Source organism: Patella vulgata, chromosome 2, assembly GCF_932274485.2.
Source record: "Patella vulgata chromosome 2, xgPatVulg1.2, whole genome shotgun sequence".
In the NCBI taxonomy this organism is placed as follows: domain Eukaryota; kingdom Metazoa; phylum Mollusca; class Gastropoda; family Patellidae; genus Patella; species Patella vulgata.
The window spans coordinates 78,306,577-78,325,886 of NC_065880.2; the positions used below are offsets into that span (position 1 = coordinate 78,306,577).

The following is a 19,310-nucleotide window of genomic DNA, read 5'->3' on the forward strand; positions in this document are numbered from 1 at the left end:
CTAATGCTGAGTATGGAATTGAGTGTTATGCCTTTGGGTTAATGTCGAACCATCTTTTACAATAAACTCAGAAGTGTCCTTTTTTTAAAAATAAGACCAGGAGTATGGAATTGAATGTTATGCTTTTGGGTAAATGTTGAACCAGGAGATAAACTCAGATATAATCCTTTAGTGGCATTTAGCAATTGGAAACATAACAAAACTATACAGTTATATGGGACAACAATCACTGGTTTATTATACACAAGCACGACGTTTCGATAAGTATTCTCTTATCGCTTGTGCTTGATAACGATAAGAGAATACTTATCGAAACGTCGTGCTTGTGTATAATAAACCAGTGATTGTTGTCCCATATAACTGTATAGTTTTGATAAACTCAGATGTTTCCTTTTTTTTTTTAAAATAAGACTCCCGTCCTAATGCAGTGGATGGCATTAAGTTACTATTGCCTTGGGACAGAAATCTTATGTTGGATCAGCATTACTTTACAATAATAAGATATTTAATGGATCTTATACAGTTCAGTCTTCAGGACCAAAACCAAAAACAGAGTCCAAATCAAACCAGGCCATATCTTCCACTTTATCAGATTTGTGATGTCCCTCTTTACGAAGCTTAGGTGATACAGAGAAGAATTTGGAGCGTGGAGGTTTATTTGAAGGTGTTCTGGTTGTAGGTGTTGCATGGATGGATTTCAGCTAAAAATATAAAAAGGGATATATCAATACAAAGTCTGAAAGGAAACCACACTGAAAATAGATTTGCTTGTTTTATCTTGTCTTGGGATAATCCAAAGCAAAATAATCCTTGTCTTAGATTGAAATGAACTCTTTTAGTGTTGATGAATTTCTTGCTTGGGATTATTTTGTTTCTCCTTCACCCCAACCAGGTGTTCTTCCACCCATTACATGACATTATAGATTAATTCAACAATTTCCTTTAAAGTTTTTATTGCAGTCAAGAACAGTATTTATAACTACTTTTCTCAGGTTACTACTATGAATGAAATGGAGTTTAATGTCCTACTGTTCTGCACCAACTGGGCTAATGAAGACTGACATACGCTGTACAGTGTGCTATGAGGGAAATTTTGCACAGACAGCAATTGAATTCCTACTGTCAAGGAATCTTTTACATACACGCCAATGACTAGAGCTGTTCCTTGCCAGACCATCTGTCCTGCACCACTGACAGGAAATCATGGTGGGAGGAAACCCATGACCCTATTCTCACATACAACCAGGGAATCGAAACCACGCCAGTTGACTCAATGACAGACCTTATGATACAACGCTAACTATTCGGCCATTTCCCTCCCCCTCCCCCACCAGAAACAATGTTGGAATATCCCAGCGAATATTCTATACCAATACTGGGAATAAATCCCAGCAACCTTGTTAGTGCCAGAACCTTTCTCAGTGATCCTCTGTGGCTCCCTAACTTGATTATCAATGTTTTCAGTGGTTACCAAAATGCAAGAGAAAAGCAATCTTACATTTTTGTTGTTTTGTTGACCCTCTTTATTTGGAAACAATGTTTGAAACTGCTCTTTTTCATTTTCTAAAAAGCCTTTCAATGATGACTGGAAAATAAAAGTGCAAAATTTATTGAATAAAAAAACTCAATATTAAATGTTTACGTAATAAATAATACAATTTGGTTACGCAGGTTGTATAAAACAATAATATTTAATCTCCTTAAAGATACGTTCCCAGAAAAGTATTTATCGGGTGGTTATTTCCAATAAAAGTATGGCAATTTTGGTATATATGGAAAGTAGAAATATCCAATCTTACTAGAAAAATACTCGATTGCCTGAAAAACACTCATGGGGCGCATACAGGACAAAAATGTAAGGGTTTCCCTAATTGACAGCCCAACGATTAGTAGTGTTAGTAGGTTGCACGCGGAGATTGAGCGCTTGTTGTACATGTTTGAAAAACTTTATGAAGAGTTAGACGTATTCGCACCCGTTGCTAGGTACCGAGTGAGGTAAGTCATGTGACACAAACATGACCTCTTTCGGTCGATATTTTTATTGCAATGTTTTGAGAAGGATTTGAAGCAAAATTATGATAAATTAATTAGTTTGAATATGTGTTTAGTCCAAATTTATCATCAAATCACCCAGTTTGTACCCGTGAATGTATCTTTAACCTTTTTACATATAAAACAGGATTCTTCATGACCCCATTTCTACAAAATTTGTTAAAGACTTTTGCTCATATGAAATGAAAATTTAAAAGGTTACAAACCTGTTTTGGCTTGACAGGAGGATCTCTAGGTACTCTGTGTAAAGGTGGTGTTTTCATAGACATTTTCTTTGCGTTATTACATACTGTTAATGGTGTTCTTGGTGATGGTCTAATATGAACTGGTGTAGCACTTCCCTTCTTATATCTCTCAATGTCATCTGGCTATAAGTGTGAAATTTTTTATAAAATAATAAATAGATCCCAAGAAACCAATACATGTATACATATTCCTTATATCAATCTTAAATTATTTGATAAACCACATCTGATGATCTCAATTCATTGAGTTGATAAAATATCTTTTGTGAGAGAAATACAAACTAGGGTCTTTCATCAATTGGGAAGTGGGGAGAAAACCCACAGGGTTATGCAGGCAACCATAATTACAAGGGTGGGATCGAAACAATGTCTATTAACTTAATGACAGACCTTTTGATCTAAGTGCACATATTTTCCCCCTTTTATAAGTATGTCAATTTTATTATCATTGTATAGCCCCAACACCATCAAGATTGGTGAAAAATAGTTGTGTGTCTGACAAATAAATTTCAATAGAGAAATAAACATTACAGTTAACCTTTGTAAAAAAATGCATTTTCACAATAACTACCATTTACTTTATTTAAATAAATTGATTTTAGTCAAATAAACAAAGAAATAAACTACATATAAATGTATCTAAATCTTAGGAATTTTTCTGGGCTGTATACATTGCACTGGTACCTACCTCAACTTCCATCAATTCTGAAGAGGAAGAATCTGAATCGTGTTTCTCGTCATCGGGAATAAAAGCAACTCGTCTTTTCTTTGAAACACTATTCAAACCACGAAGTATGCTTCTTTGAGGTGTCATATTTTCATCAACAGGAGTTTTTGGAACTGTCCTTGGTGTGTAAGTTGGATGTACTTTTGGTGTTGAGGGAATAAAGGTCTTACGAAGTGGCGTTGTTACCTAAAAAGAAAAGAAGAAAGAAATTCAGGTCCTCATCAGTACAGCATACATTTAGTTATAGCTTTATCAACCTATTGAAAGACACAACACAATTATGGAAAACAATCGATGGTTTGTTCACATAAAGCACATTTCAACAAGTGTTCTCTTCCAGGAGTTCTGCAAACGCCCCCCCCCCCATACTAATGCTGTATGTACACACCTCTTTAAATATTTTCTGTATTGGTGGTGGACTTGTTTGAGTACAGATTGTTTGACTTTCTGCTTTTTCTTTTGGTGTTGATACTTTTGTTGTCAATTCCTTTATTTCTTTTTCCTAAAATAAAAATAACTTACAAAGCAATATATCATATTACAGTAGGGCATCATTTGATATAGTTCTAGTTTGTTATCATGTAAACTTACATTGTGGAATATGAATGTTTAACATATCAATTAGTAATTTCAAAAAAAGAATATATATGTACAGTTTTTACTCATTTGATTAAAATACAGATGTAATATAGATTTTGTGAGGGAGGTCATGTCAGGGGTCACCCATGTGATCTTTGACTAAAACACATGATATATTGATGTTTAACGTTTGTTTTGTTTTGTTCCCTACTGCGCTATACATGTCTCTCAAAATTCTGTGCATATCTTGACTAGACAGACCGTTTCATTGGCTAATACCCTGCATTAAACAGAATAAACTTTATTTAAACATACATTATGCAAGAGCTAAATCTGCCTATTGCAGGTCTTTCTTTAGGCCTGAAATGTTATCTAAATTATTAATTAGACATTAATTAACTTATCCAGGCCATAATCAACCCTCGATGGATTGGATTTCTCCGATATTAAACAGATTAGAACAGTTCAGCCATACTTTGATTTAAGCTAAAAATGGAGGAGCAAGACTTAGCTTCGAACAACTAGTACAGTGGTTGAAATTATTGCACACGTCTTGTCAAACCTTCAAAGGCTAATATCGCAATAGAGTAATTTGAATGAAATTTTGAAATTATTTATCTTACATTATTTATTTTCGAACTATTATAGCAAGAATGGCTAGCTCTTTATTTAAATCTTATATAATGTATCTTTAAATTCTACCAAAGCCACGGTGGTCCTTGGATTGGCCAAGAAAGTTCTAGAGATTTTTCAGCATGACAAGATAGCCTGACAAGGAATATCACCTTAAGTTGTTTGGATGGTATGAAAAACCGAGGTCTTGTGTATAAGTTGGTGTGCACTTAAAAGAACCCTTGGTAGTTAGAATTTTGATGAAGATTATTCGGGAGTATTCGGGAACATCGCTGTCCAGGAAAATATCTCCCTCATAGCACACTGCATGGCACATGCCAACCTTCATTTGTCCAGTTTGTGGGAAAATTATGACTTTAAAACCCATTTGATCAGATTGATTATTTATGAATTCAAATTATTTGGCACATCAGTCATTGTGCCTCAGTTAATTATTATTGGGTAATTTGTACCTTTTTCTCCAATTTTGATTGAAGCTCCTTTATCTTTTTACCATCATTGTTACTGGTCTGTGATAAATTCCTCTGAAAAAATTAAATATAGTCCTCCAATAAATCTTTTTATATTAATCCAAAATTCAGTAAAAACTGTTATACTACAAATAGTAAACGAAATTGAGTAATGACAAGTTGTTTCAATACATCATAAAAAATAGAATTTTGGTGACCTGATTTTTTCAGAAATTGTATTTGTTTATAAAAAATCTATGAATTTATTGTAATGGTGATCGAAGCAAGTATCTATTTTTAAAAGATTTCCAATCTAATTTCTAACAGTACCTTTTTTTTTTCAAGATCATCTATTTTCTTCTTCAATTCATCTGTCTCTTTCTTCAAGTCATCACATAATTTATTGTTTTTCTGTTTAGGAATATAAAAACATTATACTAAACCAACATGGGATCAAAAAACTTAGATTATATAAGCCTTAGAAACTACCAGTATTAAAACACTTGAGATTCATCTGTAATATATTTTACAAACTTATACCTACCTCTTTCAGATTTGATGACTGATCAAACTTTGTCCTCAGGGAATCAAGCTCTTTCTCTTTCTGATCAACAATTTTCTGGTTTTCCATTTTATACTTCTGAAGAGTAGCCATCATATCAGCAATTTGAGCATCACTTCGACCAATACTATCATTTTTATCTTTTACTGCTTGGTGAAGCTGATTCTTTATATCGGCCATCTTATGAAAAAAGGCATGTACAAGTCATAATCAATTGCTATGAAATTCTTATTGACATGGGGTGCGGGTCAAATGGTTTAACACGTGTCTTTGAGTCAACTTGTACGTGACACGGAATAAAGTTGTCTTTCAAATCTTGCAGGTTTTCTCCCACTGCTCAAGACCCCTAAAAATCTAATTTCACTTTATGTTAAAAATAGTATGTATAGTGGGTTGTTGATGTTCCTTGAAAATTGTTCAAGTTATCTCTTCTCTTTTGACGACTTCTTTTCGGGTCTTTAAACCATATATATTTAAAATTGACCCCACCCTCAATTTGTGCACATATCTCCCAAACCCCTAAAATCAAAAATGTATCTCTTTTACAGTCAATATTCTAATATCACACTTTTCAGTGTTCAGTTATCTTTCTAACAATATCTTCTTCAATTGGGTTAAACATTCAAGTTTTAATCAGAGCTTCTACTCCCTTCTTTTATATTCTCAGATTATACATGTACTGGCTAGAAAACTGGCTTATATAGGCTCTGTATTAGAGTAAGGGAGAGTGAAATGGGGTTTAAAGTTCACTAGACACAAACTAGGTCATTTCGGGACTAACATATGGTTCAATTTTAATTCAATAATCTTTTTTTATAAACAATATTTATTCAGAAACTGAGGGGATTGGGGAACAGGCAAAGCCTATATAAACTCTCTTGTGCATAGAGGTCTTTAGCAGTGAGAGGAAACGGCAGGACCCGAAGAAAACCCATGAGGTTGGACAGGTGACCATACTCCTTGTCACATGCAACCAGGGAATCGAAACCATGCCAGTTGACTCAATGACAGACCTTATGATACAGTGCGCACACGCTAACCATTCCACCATCCACCCACCCTCCTCCTGCATTAGATGGGTTTGATGGTCAAACTCATGCGCTTTAGATCATAAGGTATGTCATAGAGTCTTAAGTGGCATGATTTTGATCCTAGGAGTAGGGTCGCCTGTCCAACCTCATGGGTTTTCAACAGGTCCTCTGTTTTCCTAAAACTGCTAAAGATTCCACATGCAAGTGAATTATTGAAATACATTTGTACCATCTGTTAGTCCCAAAATGAGAAAGTTTGTGCCGTGTATACTCTGCATTGCCACCAATTCCAGGAAAGAAATGATGATGTATTTTAAAAAAAAATAAAAGTAATTGAAATAAGATTTTTGACAGCAAGCTCCTAAATTAGCAATCCTAATCTAAAAAAAAAAAATGAGTAATACCTCTGTCCTTAATTTTGATGAAACTTTGACTTCATTATTATTGGCTGCTTGTAGTTTCTCCTCCAGGTCAATCTTCATTGTCTTCAGCATTTCAAGCTCTTCTGACATTTTTTCTATTTCATTGGTTGAATCTTCAGCTGATTTAGTTTGTGTTGCTAACTTAGATTTGGTGGTCTTCAGCTATTAAATAATATGAAATCATTTTAGGCTTACAGAATATTCATGGATACACTGATTAATGATGGAATGAGATTAAACGTCCTACTCTTCTTTACCATCCTTGCTAATGAAGTCAGGTGTATGCCATGCAGTGTGCTATGAGTAAACTTTTGTCTGGACAGCTGCATTACAGCCTACATATTTTGAAATGAAATGAAATGAAATGGGGTTTAACGTCCTACTCTTCTGCACCTAACCTGGGCTAATTGAAGACGGGCATACGCCATACAGTGTGCTATGAGGGAAATTTTGCCCGGGCAGCGGCGCTACGGCCTACTCTTTTATCGAATTCCAACTGCCAAGGGATCTTTTACGTGCACGCCAATGTGTACACGGGACCTCGGTTTTTCATCCCATCCGAACGACTAGGCAGCTGTCCTTGTCAGGCCCTCCGTTCTGCATCACTGACAAGGGGAAACCACGCCGGAAAATCGAGATGAACTTTCTCGGCCAATGCAGGGATCAAACACCCGACCTCCAGGCTAGCGAGCCAGTGCCTTACCCACTTAGCCACGTGATCCCCCTACATATTTTGAACAACTAACAACTAAACACTGTTCCTTGCAAGGTTAGTGAGCCAGCACCTTTTTCACTTAGTGACTTAGCCATCTCAGTTCCTTGATTAGTGATAAATATATTTATAGCCAATTTTCAAGTAGAGCAAAAAACCAACAAAATCTATATAGACTTCTAGTATTAGCTCCTTTTCTTTGATCCCTCACCTTTTGGGCACCTAAGAGTAATTTGCAAAATTGAAAAACATAAATGTGCATCTTTCAGCAATGTGTAAAATAATCTGAAACTGTTCTTTCAATACCTCCTTCTCAAGTTCTTTGATTTGTTTATTTTTTGAAACAATGTCACTTTTCAATTCCTTCTGTTTACTTTCCAGCTCAGTCATTTTTTTAGTCTTTGTCTCTCTTTCATTGTTCCAATTTTTGTCCTGTAATTTCAAAGGAATGTAATACTAAATTATTTTAGTCATTGAAAAGCCCAATATTTGAAAAATGTCTTTTAGTTTATACATGTACATATAATTTCAATTTATAATATAGATAATATTTTAACATTGATTGAATATGAAATGTCTGTTTAAAATCAAAATAAATGAGTATTAAAACAATATTTAAAGTCTTCATTGATTGTATGGAGAGAATATTTAAAGTTTTCATTGATTGTATGGAGAGAATATTTAAAGTTTATATTTAAAGTTTTCATTGATTGTATGGAGAGAATATTTAAAGTTTATATTTAAAGTTTTCATTGATTGTATTCAGAGAATATTTAAAGTTTATATTTAAAGTTTTCATTGTAAGGATGTTAAACTCACTGTCTTATCATGTTGTTTTTGTAATCTGTCATTTTCCTGTGTCAGTTGTATTATTTCCTGTTCAAGGCTGTCCTGATTTAACCTATAAAATATTTAAATTCATATTAATATTTTTCAAAAGGAGCATTATGTAAGAGCTAAATCTGTCTACAGCAGGTCTTTTTTCCGACTTCAAATGTTATATAAATTCTGATTTAAGCATTTACTCACATGGCAAGGCTATAATCAACTCTCTAGACAATCAGATGGCTGAGATATCGAAAGGACTAGACCACCCATATTCATATTGATCTTGCTTGACACTACAGAAATGTTCTGGTTTAACTCACTGCAGAAATAAGGAGTTGTGTCTATAGTACTGCTCTTTGGAATAGACTAACATGTCAATAAATCAGACTACTGACAACAAATAAGGTATAAAGCTATATTCAACACAATCATCCGCAACACTGATGACCAAGGGTAGTAATGATCATTATAGGCCAAGCTAATGCCAACTGACATACGGTACTTGAACAGTCCTAGCAATTTTGAATCACCAAAACTATCACCTGTATGACAGTTAACCAAGTTTCAATGACAACGGCAGTAACACTACCAACACATGTGATTTTTGAACAATCGTTTTCCCAATTTGCATGCCAAACAAAGAATCCCTGTTACTCCGAAAAACAAAATCTACAAAATCATTACAAGATGTTGGAAATGAAATCAAATGGGGTTTAACATCCCACTTTTCTGCACCGACTGGGCTAATGAAGTCAGGCATATTATACACCATACAGTGTGCTATGAGCGAAATTTTGCCAGGACAGCGGTGCTATGGCCTACTTATATTTTGAATTCCAACTGTCTAGGGTTTTTTTACTTGCATGCCAACATGTACTCAGGACCTCAGTCTTTCATCCCATCAGAACAAAAGAACACTGTCCTTCCCACTCCCAAGCTCTCTGTCCTGCACCAGGGGAAACTTTCTCGACCAACATTGGGATCAACCCCCAGACCGCCTGGTTAATGATCCAGCACTTTGCTCTCAGATGTTGGAAAGATGACAATATCTGACACAATATGCTGATATTTCAATAATTACCTCAGTTGTGATAAATCCGCTTGAATTATTTCAATTTCTCCTGTAAGGTTTTGTTTTTCTTTGTCTTGTTTCTGCAAATTCAAACAAACGAAATATTTACTTTATTATTTATAATTAGGTGTATTTTAATAGGTAATTTTGATAAATTATTGATGTAAAATGATTTGTATGATAGCACTTAAATGAAAATGATTGATGAAAGGTGCTTTTTAAAAGTTAAACATACATTATGCAAGAGCTAAATCTGTCTATTGCAGGTCTTTACTGCATAACTATGCTGTTTATCGTACTGACTTTAGTAGGATCAATTTGAATGAAAATTTTCAGCAAATTGCCTTTACATTATCTAGTTTTTAACTATTATTGTGAGAACTGCCAATTCGTTATCGAATCTCCCATAATGTATCTTTAATAGTAAATGAAGTCTATCAAGATCAAGAAAATTTTATGAAAATTAATGAATAACATTTTCATTTTTTGATTAACACTTTTGTGGAGCATTTTGCTAGTTCCCCAATCTCCCATTCATTTATGGTGAATAAAACATATCTTACAAAAACAAAACATACCTCCAATTCTTTCTTCAGTTTATTGATTTCCTTTTCCTTGACAATGAGATCCTTTTCTTTACTTTGCTCTTCTGTTTTAGTTTCTTTCAAACTCTTTTTTAGTTCCTCATTTATATCACTGTATAAAATATAAGACATCATTGGTATTGGGTTTTATATCTAATTGAAACAGCATTTTTTTTTATTCATTTAATATTTTTTGGTTCTAGTTTTGTGTTGTGAATCCTATACAAACCATTCTTTATTCAATTTCTGTTGAAGTTTTTCTGTTTCCATATTTATTTCTTTAAGTTTATAAATATATTCTTCTTCTTTCACTATTCCTTCACTAATTACTTCCTACAAAAAAAAAAAGAAAAAAGAATGAAGAAACTCGAAAATGGTTTGTTACGGGAATGAAGTTTAAGATCCTACTTTCCTGCACCAACTGGGCTATTGAAGACGGGCATACACCATGCAGCGTGCTATGGGAAAATTTTGTACCGAGAGCGACACTACAGCCTACTATTATTTGGAATCACGGGACCTAGGTTTTTCATCCCATCTGAAGTGCTAGACCCTGTTCCTTGTCAGGGTCTCCATCCCACACCACTGACATGGGGAAACCATGCCAGAAAATCCTGTGGAACTTTCTCTGCCAGCACTGACAATAAACCTGAAACTTTATGGTTAGCAAGCTAGTGTCTTACTCACTGAGCTACCGTGGCTCCCAACAATGTAATATATAAGGAACAGGCTTGGTGTAGCATCTCAACCTAATTATATTACATGTGATATAATGTTTTGTGAACAAATCATTTGAACTTCACAGAAATAGCACACCACATACTTCTAAGTTTAAACAAGGCGGACTTTCTCTATATTTATTAACATTATTGATATTAATGAACAGGTATTTTAAACAATTCCACGACTGTGACCAGTTAACTCCTTACTCATAATAAAAGTACCGTAGTGGTTGAAAGAATCCCTGGAACAGTGCAGATCAGCATGGATCTCATTGATACAGCACGGGCAAGAAGGGAGCAATCTATTAGAGGCAGGAGGCATTTCGGGCGGTAGCCCTTTATCAACTGTTAACAGGGGCTAATAACAAGCGCTAATAACAGGGGATATTTTAAACAACATGTGCATGGCACTTTATTATTTTGATAGAAATGAATTACTTCTCTACAATCTAAATGTTTCTTTTGTGTCTGTATGGTGTTCTCCATGATTTTTGATGATATTTCATAGTCATTGATTCTATCCTGAAGATTCCTGTTAACAGCCTGAATTTAAAAAAAAAACCAAAACCAACATGTTAAACTTTAAGTCATCCATTTTAATATTCCTCATAAATGAAACTGAGGGTCATCACCAGAATAGAAAACTATTTGAGGGAAGATTTTAATTGCTATTGATTACTTGTTTTCAAATATAATGGTCTTACTTGTAACTCCTCAAATATTGTGCATTTTTCTGCAATTTCAGTTGTAGTCAGATTTAGCTGAGTTTGTAATCTGTGTAATTCTTCTCTCATACTGTCTCTTTCAGCCTGAATGTTTTCCTGGAAATAAAATTAACTTAAAAATCTTCACGATATACATATGTGTATGTTGTCAAGTTATATATGAATGAAATGAGGTTTAACCTCCTACTTTTCTATGGGCATATGCCATGCAGTGTGTGCTATGAGATAAATTTTGCCTGGAACTCAATTGAAATTCCAACTTTTAAGGGGTCTTTCACATGCATGCTACCTCATTTTTTCATCCCATCTTAAAAACTAGACACTGTTCCTTGTCAGGCCCTCCGTCCTGCACCACCGACAAGGGGACACTACCCTGGAAAATCATGAGAAACTTTCTCAGCCAATACTGGAATTGAAACTGAGACCCCCAGTCCCCCAGTTTAGTGCACCAGAACTTTACACACTGAGTCAAGTTATACCATACATTCATCTGATTTATATAAATAATATCAAAGATGTCTGTGTGTATGTTCGTGTATGGAATACATTTACTGTTTATCAAGGAAAGGCTTGAAATGCCCAGTCGAAATGTCTGTCAGTAATAGACAGTGTATTCCATAGAATTGTGATCTGTGTATAGACCAGATGAAGAAAAGTAGGACGTTAACGTCATTTCATTTCATTTATCAATCTTATACACAAAATTATTGAAGTAAATTTTTAAAAATGTATTGAAATTGAAAAACCAAAGTATTTTCTTGTTGAGAAATTCTAGCTTCTAATTCTGACTTTTCCATGATCAGGACATCTGAAAAGAAATAATAATAATTACAATCTATTTTTCAGTCACCAATGTATCCAAAGACAATTTAAAAAAATAATAAAAATGTACTTCTATTTATTTATATTTCTTTGTCAATGTCAGGTCACACTTAAGTGTAATTTTGAACAAAAATGTCAAATTCAGGTATGTCATGTTTTCTGATATTAATCAGGGATATTAAATCCAAGAGAGTTAAATGAAAAAAGAATTACCCCTGGAACTTTTTAAATTTTCACATATTGAAACTCCTTCTGCCATTTTAACTTCCATTTCTTTCAGCCTAAAAATAGTTTTCGTATTTAATTGACGTACTGTCTCCATAGCAATTAGTCTTTCAACATTTTTCACTTCAAAAATTTGTTTCCAATTTCTGGTTACTGAGATTGAGATATTTGTATAGGATCTCAGATTATACAAACTTTGGTCTTTGACTTTTTTTTTTTTACCAAAAAATTGTTTTTAGACATTAACATGGCCCCATGTACTTAGTATCCATGTCCATACCATCAGTTTTTTTGTTTTTTTTACATCAGTTTATACTATACCCAAGAGCTTGATGTCCAAGTTGCGATTTAAAGGTTACTAATTTTTCTCATGTTATATTTAACCACAATACCGCGATGCAAATTGTTTTAAACTTAGTATATATAAAAAAAAGACTTACAGTAGTTTGGTCTGCTCTAGTTGTAATCTAGCGGATTCTAATTCTCTCTGTAGTACATCAATACTTGTATCAAACTTAGTTTGGTTGGATGACATTGTTTGTTCCATTTTATCAATGGTAGATTTACTGTCTTCTAGCTCTATTTCTATGTTATTTATCTTAATCTCCAACACATTCTTCTCCTCCTGGTACATAATAAAATAACATAGATTATACAGAATGAATTCACTTTAATAGTAGGACTAAATGCTCTGCGATATCTGTTTTTCAATTTTACTGGGTAAAAATAAATCCATTAATTTCCAATATGTATCAGATTCAAAATGTTTCCAAAAGATGAAATTTTGATAATAAAAGATATTTGAACAGAAATATTTCATTACTAAATATTTATACTAAGATTATATAGCAGTAAATGATTAAACTAGAAAAGAAAGATATTACTGTAATCTGTGATTGTACTTTCTGAATGAGAAAAAAACTAATATCACCATCATAACAATTTGGTGAAGTAAAGCTGTTATAGCTTTTGTCTCTCAAATACTCTGATAAATCTTATGTTCTAAAACATTTATCTTACCAAATTTGCATTCAGTTCATCAAAAAGTCCTTGCAATTTAATGTCCTTTTCAGATAATTCTGTATTTAAATTCTCTACTTTTTGTTTGCTGTATTCTGTAAGGAATAGAGTTAAAATATAGACTGTAATGCAATCATTATGAAGGGCAATTACTTCATGACTGATGGACAAATCTCATTCAAATTCAATCTTCTGCTTCTGGATATGAAGCTAAATATTAGAATTATGTCAGATTTACAATTTAGGTTATATTGCATTCACTTTTTAACATGTTTTCACTGTATCAAGGACATGCAGATATACTCTGCAAATGATTGATGAATCTTGTTCAAATTTGAACCCGTCTTTGATCTCTTTACTATTTAGCCATTCCAAGTTTCATCAAAATTGTTTAAATGAAGAATCTAATGCATTCACAAGTTATTTTTAACGTACCTCACATTTTTACTATATGGCAAGGGTGATGACTCGTTGAATAATTGACAATTTCGAAGTCATCCAAGAACTAATATATAGTCACATATGAAGTTTCATTAAAAAAAATTGGGGATGGCTCGACAACCCTGTCTATAAAGGCATATTGCAGGAAGTTGGGTTAAGCTTGTGGTACGATAATTCATGACTTACCAATATCTTGTTGGTAACTGTGAATTGTTTCATCATTCTTTTGAAGTCTTGAACGAACCTCTCTTATTTCAATGTCCTTTTCATCACACTGGTCTATTAAATCCTTCAGCTGGAATGGAATTATTAAATTTAATAAGAAAAACCTTAAAATTTGACTGAGAATAAATTAAAACTGTAGGGAAATGAAAATACTACTTCACCTAATTACTTACTACTAATACTAAGGGAAGTGTCCCTCACTCCCCTTTGAAAAGAAAACCCCCACACAATAACAATAGTTCACTTACATCTTCCTCTGCATTAGATAGCTTGTCTTCCATATCTTTCTCCACTTTAACTCTATCATCTCTTTCTAGATTTACTGTCAAATAGTTAAAGTACATGTAGTATTGCATAAATCACAGATCTGATAAACATTAAATACAAGAGTTCTATGGAAGACGATTACATAATATGCACAGAGCTGTTTTGACATTGATTCTCTGATTAAAAATGCAGTAATTGTTTTCCATAGAACTTTTGTGTTTAATTTAATGTGTTTAATTACTAAATGTCATTTAAACAGTATACTGATAACATACTGTAATTATGAAATATCTAGGCTCTCACTACATGTATTTTAGAGCTAGTGTAATGTTGTTATGATTATTCTAATGCCCCCCCTTATGTTTACTGAATATATTACTTGTATTTTTCTCTATAGCCGTTTCTTCGATCTGGAGACAAATGTATCCATTATTCAATGTTTTCCAGGTTATATAAAGAATATTTGTCAAAATTCAATAGAATTTAAAATAGAAGCTTACACTGGTTCATAAGTTTGTTATGATTCTCCACTGAAGAAAGTTCTAGTTTTTGAAACTGCTTAGATAGTTCCTTTTAAAAAAAAAGAAGATTATAATCAAATCAATGGTTAATTATCAAACAACACATTAACAAATATTTTCTACTTTTTATATTTATTATAATGGTCATTTTTTTAAAAAAAAATTTACTTTTATTTTATAATGGACATTTCGTAGTGCAAAAAAATACAAAAAAATAAATAAATAAATAAATCCTGTAATTTACCTCAAATTGCTCTTGATGTTCTTTTCCAAGATATTTTAATTCTGTTTTTTCAGTTTCACCTAAAATAATTTGATATTAATTTATTCAATTTTATTTCGCTTCCCCAGTCAGGTTTTCAGCAACTGCTTATATAGTTCATAAAGAAAGAATAGATACAAAACAAACACCAATCGAATAGAACATAACTTACAGTGTTCAAGTTTTTCTTCCATTTGTGTGGTGTGATTTTTCAATATGTTGCAGAGATCCCTTGTACAGTGGATCCTGAAATTCAGCAAAAAAAGTTTCATAGATCAAGTAGGTGATTTTAGGACTAACATGTATAGTATTTTTTTTAATTCATTTGTTTGCTTGCATGCAGGGCCTTTTTTAGAAGAAGAATTGAAAACAACAAAATCTCACAATAGATTCCTGTTCTTACAAGTATTGTACCATGAACAGAATTGGTGACACAATGTTTTAGACCGCTACATCACTCAATCTCATAATTAAACAATATCTAAAATTCATGTTATCAGAAATTTTAGGTTATCTGGAAACTTTTACAACAACAGTTTAGTTAGACTAGACCACTACATCACTTAACCTCATTATTAAAAAATATCTGAAATATTACAAATACAATTTGTTCATGTCATCACAAATTTTAGGTTATCTGGAAACTTTTTTGACTATGTATTTCACTTATTCTATTACACTATGCTTTTAATTACTTGTTTAAAATATCTTCTCTATGGTCCATTTCCTCTTTTAATTTCAAGCTCAAGTTTTCATTCTGTAGCTGTAATTATATGCATATTATGTTCAAGCAATACAAATCTAAAAATCTAACTGTACAATTCATTTGCACTTTAAGCATGATTGTTGTTCATTTATTAATGTCTTATTAAAATTACACATATATTTATTAGTGTATCTAGACCAATTATACGCAAAATAAACTTTTGTGCAATTAGACATTCCAAGGGACCTTTAGTGATTCTCAAACATTCTGGAAATTTTGGATCTTACAAAATGGATATTTCTGTTGGTTTGTCAGAAAAAGCAAGTCTTCCAGACTTCCAGATCTCTGTTACAATAAACCAGTACCTGACATTGCCTGAATATGTGCCTGAAATTGTCTTATTTCAAGGCTGGGAGCAACTGAGGCTAAGTGGGTAAGGTGCTGGCTCGCTAGACTGGAGGTCGCAGGATTGCTCCCGGTGTTGGCTGAGAAAGTTCATTTGGATTTTCCAGTGTGGTATCCCCTTGTCAGTGGTGTAGGATTGGGGGCCTGAGAAGGACAGCTGTCTAGTCATTCAAATGTGACAATAAAACGAGTCCCCGTGTACACATTGGAGTGCACGTAAAAGATCCCTTGGCAGTTGGAATTCGAGATAAGAGGTCTTAGCACTGCTGTCCGAGCAAAATTTCCCTCATAGCACTTTGTGTGCATGGCATATGACCAAGGGCGTGGATTTGTCATAACTTTTTGGGGGGGGGATGGGGGGACGGACGAACCCTGGAACCTGGAACATTTCATTACCAAACAAAATAAATAATTACGAACAGTTTACTGTACCAGTGTTACGATAATATGGAAAAATTGACTACCTACATCAAAGCTGCATAAATATTAATTGTTCATGAAGTTAAGTGAATCGTCCAAAGACGTTCTGACGTTCGTTCTACGATCAGGACTATTCTCTTTGAATATCTTGGCGACATGAAGGGGGTCTTTATGCACCGCACATGCCATCAAGTGGTTCAGTCGGTTTTGCGCTATGGAGTTGCACAGCCAAGGTTTGATACGGCGCAGAGGGCTGAAGGATCGCTCGGCTGAGCAGGAACTAGCAGGGTCCAGCAGTGTGAGATGAGAAGAGCTTCGACAGACGGGAACATAATGAGGAACGCTTCGTGCACACTTGAAATAGATTTGGCCGAAAACTGATGCTTGAAGAATGGCTATTCTTGTTCCAAGTCCCGATTTAGTCCAGATATGCAGAAACAAGCTCACAATCATGTGGATATAAACCTGAAAATCTGACCCCCCCATCCCCCCCTAAGTCCACACCCATGCATATGCCTGTCTTCATTAGCTCAATCGGAGCAGAACAGTAGGACGTTAAACCCCATTTCATTTTATTTCAAAGCTTGTATTGCATTGTCCTTCAAATATATCCATGACATACGATTTACTTCTTGAAGTCCAAAACAAAGTATAGCCTAACCTACCTGCAGCTCCAAAATTGACTTTCTCAAAGCCTCAACAGTTGTACTTGCTTCCTGGATTTTCTTTTCCTTTTAAATGTAATTAAATAGCATTGTCAGGTATTTAAAATATTGTAAGCTTTTTAAAGGAAGTCAAAAAGTAGGAAAGAAGCAATCAAATTACTGCATTCTAAAATCTCCATCTTTTTAAGGTTCATATGACATCAGCAATTGGTTCCCAAAATTTTGGGAGAACAATCCCAGGAAACTTTAAAAAACAATTTAAAAAATTACTATCCCATGTCTGTAGGGTGTCATAAGGTTCTGTGAGAACCATATAAGCTAGTTCTCCTTCATGAAAAGTGATGTATAAAAACAAGGGGCTATTATTTTTACTTTGATTTTACTGACTGGTGATTATATTAAAGTGCACAAACCTTATGTTTCAGTTCAATTTCTGACTGAACTTTCCATTTCCGAATTTTATCTGCTTCTTGATGAAGTTTAGCATGCAAAGATGATAATCTCTCTTGTCCAACGTTTTGTTCCTTTTGCTGGGATATTTTCGGTGCTTGGGACTGCATTTCTGAAAATAAGTCATTTTTTTGAAAAATGAAAAAGATGACAAAATATGTTTGTGGCACTTGATTGTAGGCTACTGATGTACTGATCACTTAATATCTGTTCACAAAAACTCATGTAAGCTTATACAATTCCTTTTGACATTCAGGCAATTCAGGTTTCTATCAATTCAACTCTTAATTGATGCCCTTGAATAATAATATAGCCTAGATAAAATTTCCATTAATCTGACAAAATTCTATGTTAATTTGTAATTAAAATTAATGTAGGCCTAAATATTCAAAATTTATTATATTACCATTTGGTCTTGCTATTTGAAAAGTTGCATTATCATTTTGACATGTTCTGGATCTGGAAGACTGAAATAGAATTGATAAGTAGATATATATAATTGAACATCACAAAGAACAATAATTGTTGTTTATTGAATAAGAAGAAATGGATATGGTTTATGATCTGGAGAGTGGAGATGGTTGGCAATAATAATAGTATGTAGCTTGAAGGAATGCTTACATCAAAGGAAAAGACACTTGTTGATCCCTCTGAAGAATTCAGCGGTTTAAATACAGGTTGCTGCTGCGGCTGCTGCATCTGCATTTTAACAGCACTGATTTTACAAAAACTCCACAGAACTTTGAATTCGTTTTTTAAACCTACAAGACAAGTAGAAATAAATAATTAAAATATTAAAATTAATGCATCAATTTATGGCCTACCTATGCATGCAACCTGCTTAGCCTATCTACCCTACATATACATAATTTCATACTCTTTCCATCTCATTGACATTGACATTAATATAAATAACATTAACAAAATCAAAGTCACCGAGGACAGTGCAAGATGATAAAAAGTGCCCACTTAACACACATTATCTAGAATAAATTTTAATTTAATTCATGTTCAAGTTAAGATCAAGCTGCCTGCAAAGTCAAGTGCAAGTCCAATGCTTTTGTTAGGCCTAGCTACGATGACAGTGGATGTGTCGAGATGAGGTTTCTCCCTTCTACGAAATTCTAGGCCTAAATAAATCTTATTAGATCTAGTTTTGGTAGGCCTAGCTAAAGATAGTCACTCGATCAGTCCTTCCACTGCAAGAAACATAATATTATTTTTATAGGCAAGCGAGGGGTTTTCACATATATTTCGTACAATAGTAATAAGTTAAAAAGTTGTTCTATCCATTAGTCTTCTTGTTCTACCTAGTTCTATGCACTTCCTGAGTGCACGCTTTGCTGTCGTCTGCTAGCGGAGATACTAAAACTAGGTCAAGGTAGCTACGTCATTCATTTTTGTTATCAAGTCATTTGTTTCTTTCTTGAAAATCTAAATTTACTTTTTAAACTGTAATAAATGCACAAAGGGTAGAAACGCTAAGTAATAATAATATATATACGCCAGATAGTAAATAATATAGTTAAAAATCTTTT

General features: G+C 33.6%; 2 protein-coding genes across 2 annotated transcripts in view; both read right to left on the reverse strand.

Moving 5' to 3' along the window:
• LOC126811766 (28S ribosomal protein S31, mitochondrial) overlaps positions 1 to 19,310 on the reverse strand; it is a 101,128-nt gene that overhangs the window by 18,316 nt on the left and 63,502 nt on the right. The gene's annotated exons all lie outside the window — the stretch shown is intronic.
• Positions 323 to 19,121, reverse strand: LOC126811756 (uncharacterized). The gene is made up of 30 exons (XM_050537644.1): positions 19,033 to 19,121; positions 18,394 to 18,533; positions 18,179 to 18,239; positions 17,736 to 17,884; positions 17,323 to 17,388; positions 15,822 to 15,889; positions 15,299 to 15,372; positions 15,109 to 15,167; positions 14,844 to 14,913; positions 14,325 to 14,398; positions 14,038 to 14,146; positions 13,411 to 13,505; positions 12,831 to 13,015; positions 12,379 to 12,446; positions 11,323 to 12,151; positions 11,057 to 11,161; positions 10,126 to 10,229; positions 9,891 to 10,008; positions 9,322 to 9,392; positions 8,232 to 8,313; positions 7,719 to 7,844; positions 6,683 to 6,862; positions 5,230 to 5,427; positions 5,016 to 5,096; positions 4,689 to 4,760; positions 3,413 to 3,526; positions 2,986 to 3,210; positions 2,259 to 2,420; positions 1,499 to 1,585; positions 323 to 701 (listed from the first exon to the last, which is right to left on the reverse strand). Exons 15-30 carry the CDS (start codon positions 11,410 to 11,412, stop codon positions 525 to 527), a joined length of 1,992 nt encoding a protein of 663 aa, XP_050393601.1. The 5' UTR covers positions 11,413 to 12,151; positions 12,379 to 12,446; positions 12,831 to 13,015; positions 13,411 to 13,505; positions 14,038 to 14,146; positions 14,325 to 14,398; positions 14,844 to 14,913; positions 15,109 to 15,167; positions 15,299 to 15,372; positions 15,822 to 15,889; positions 17,323 to 17,388; positions 17,736 to 17,884; positions 18,179 to 18,239; positions 18,394 to 18,533; positions 19,033 to 19,121; the 3' UTR covers positions 323 to 524.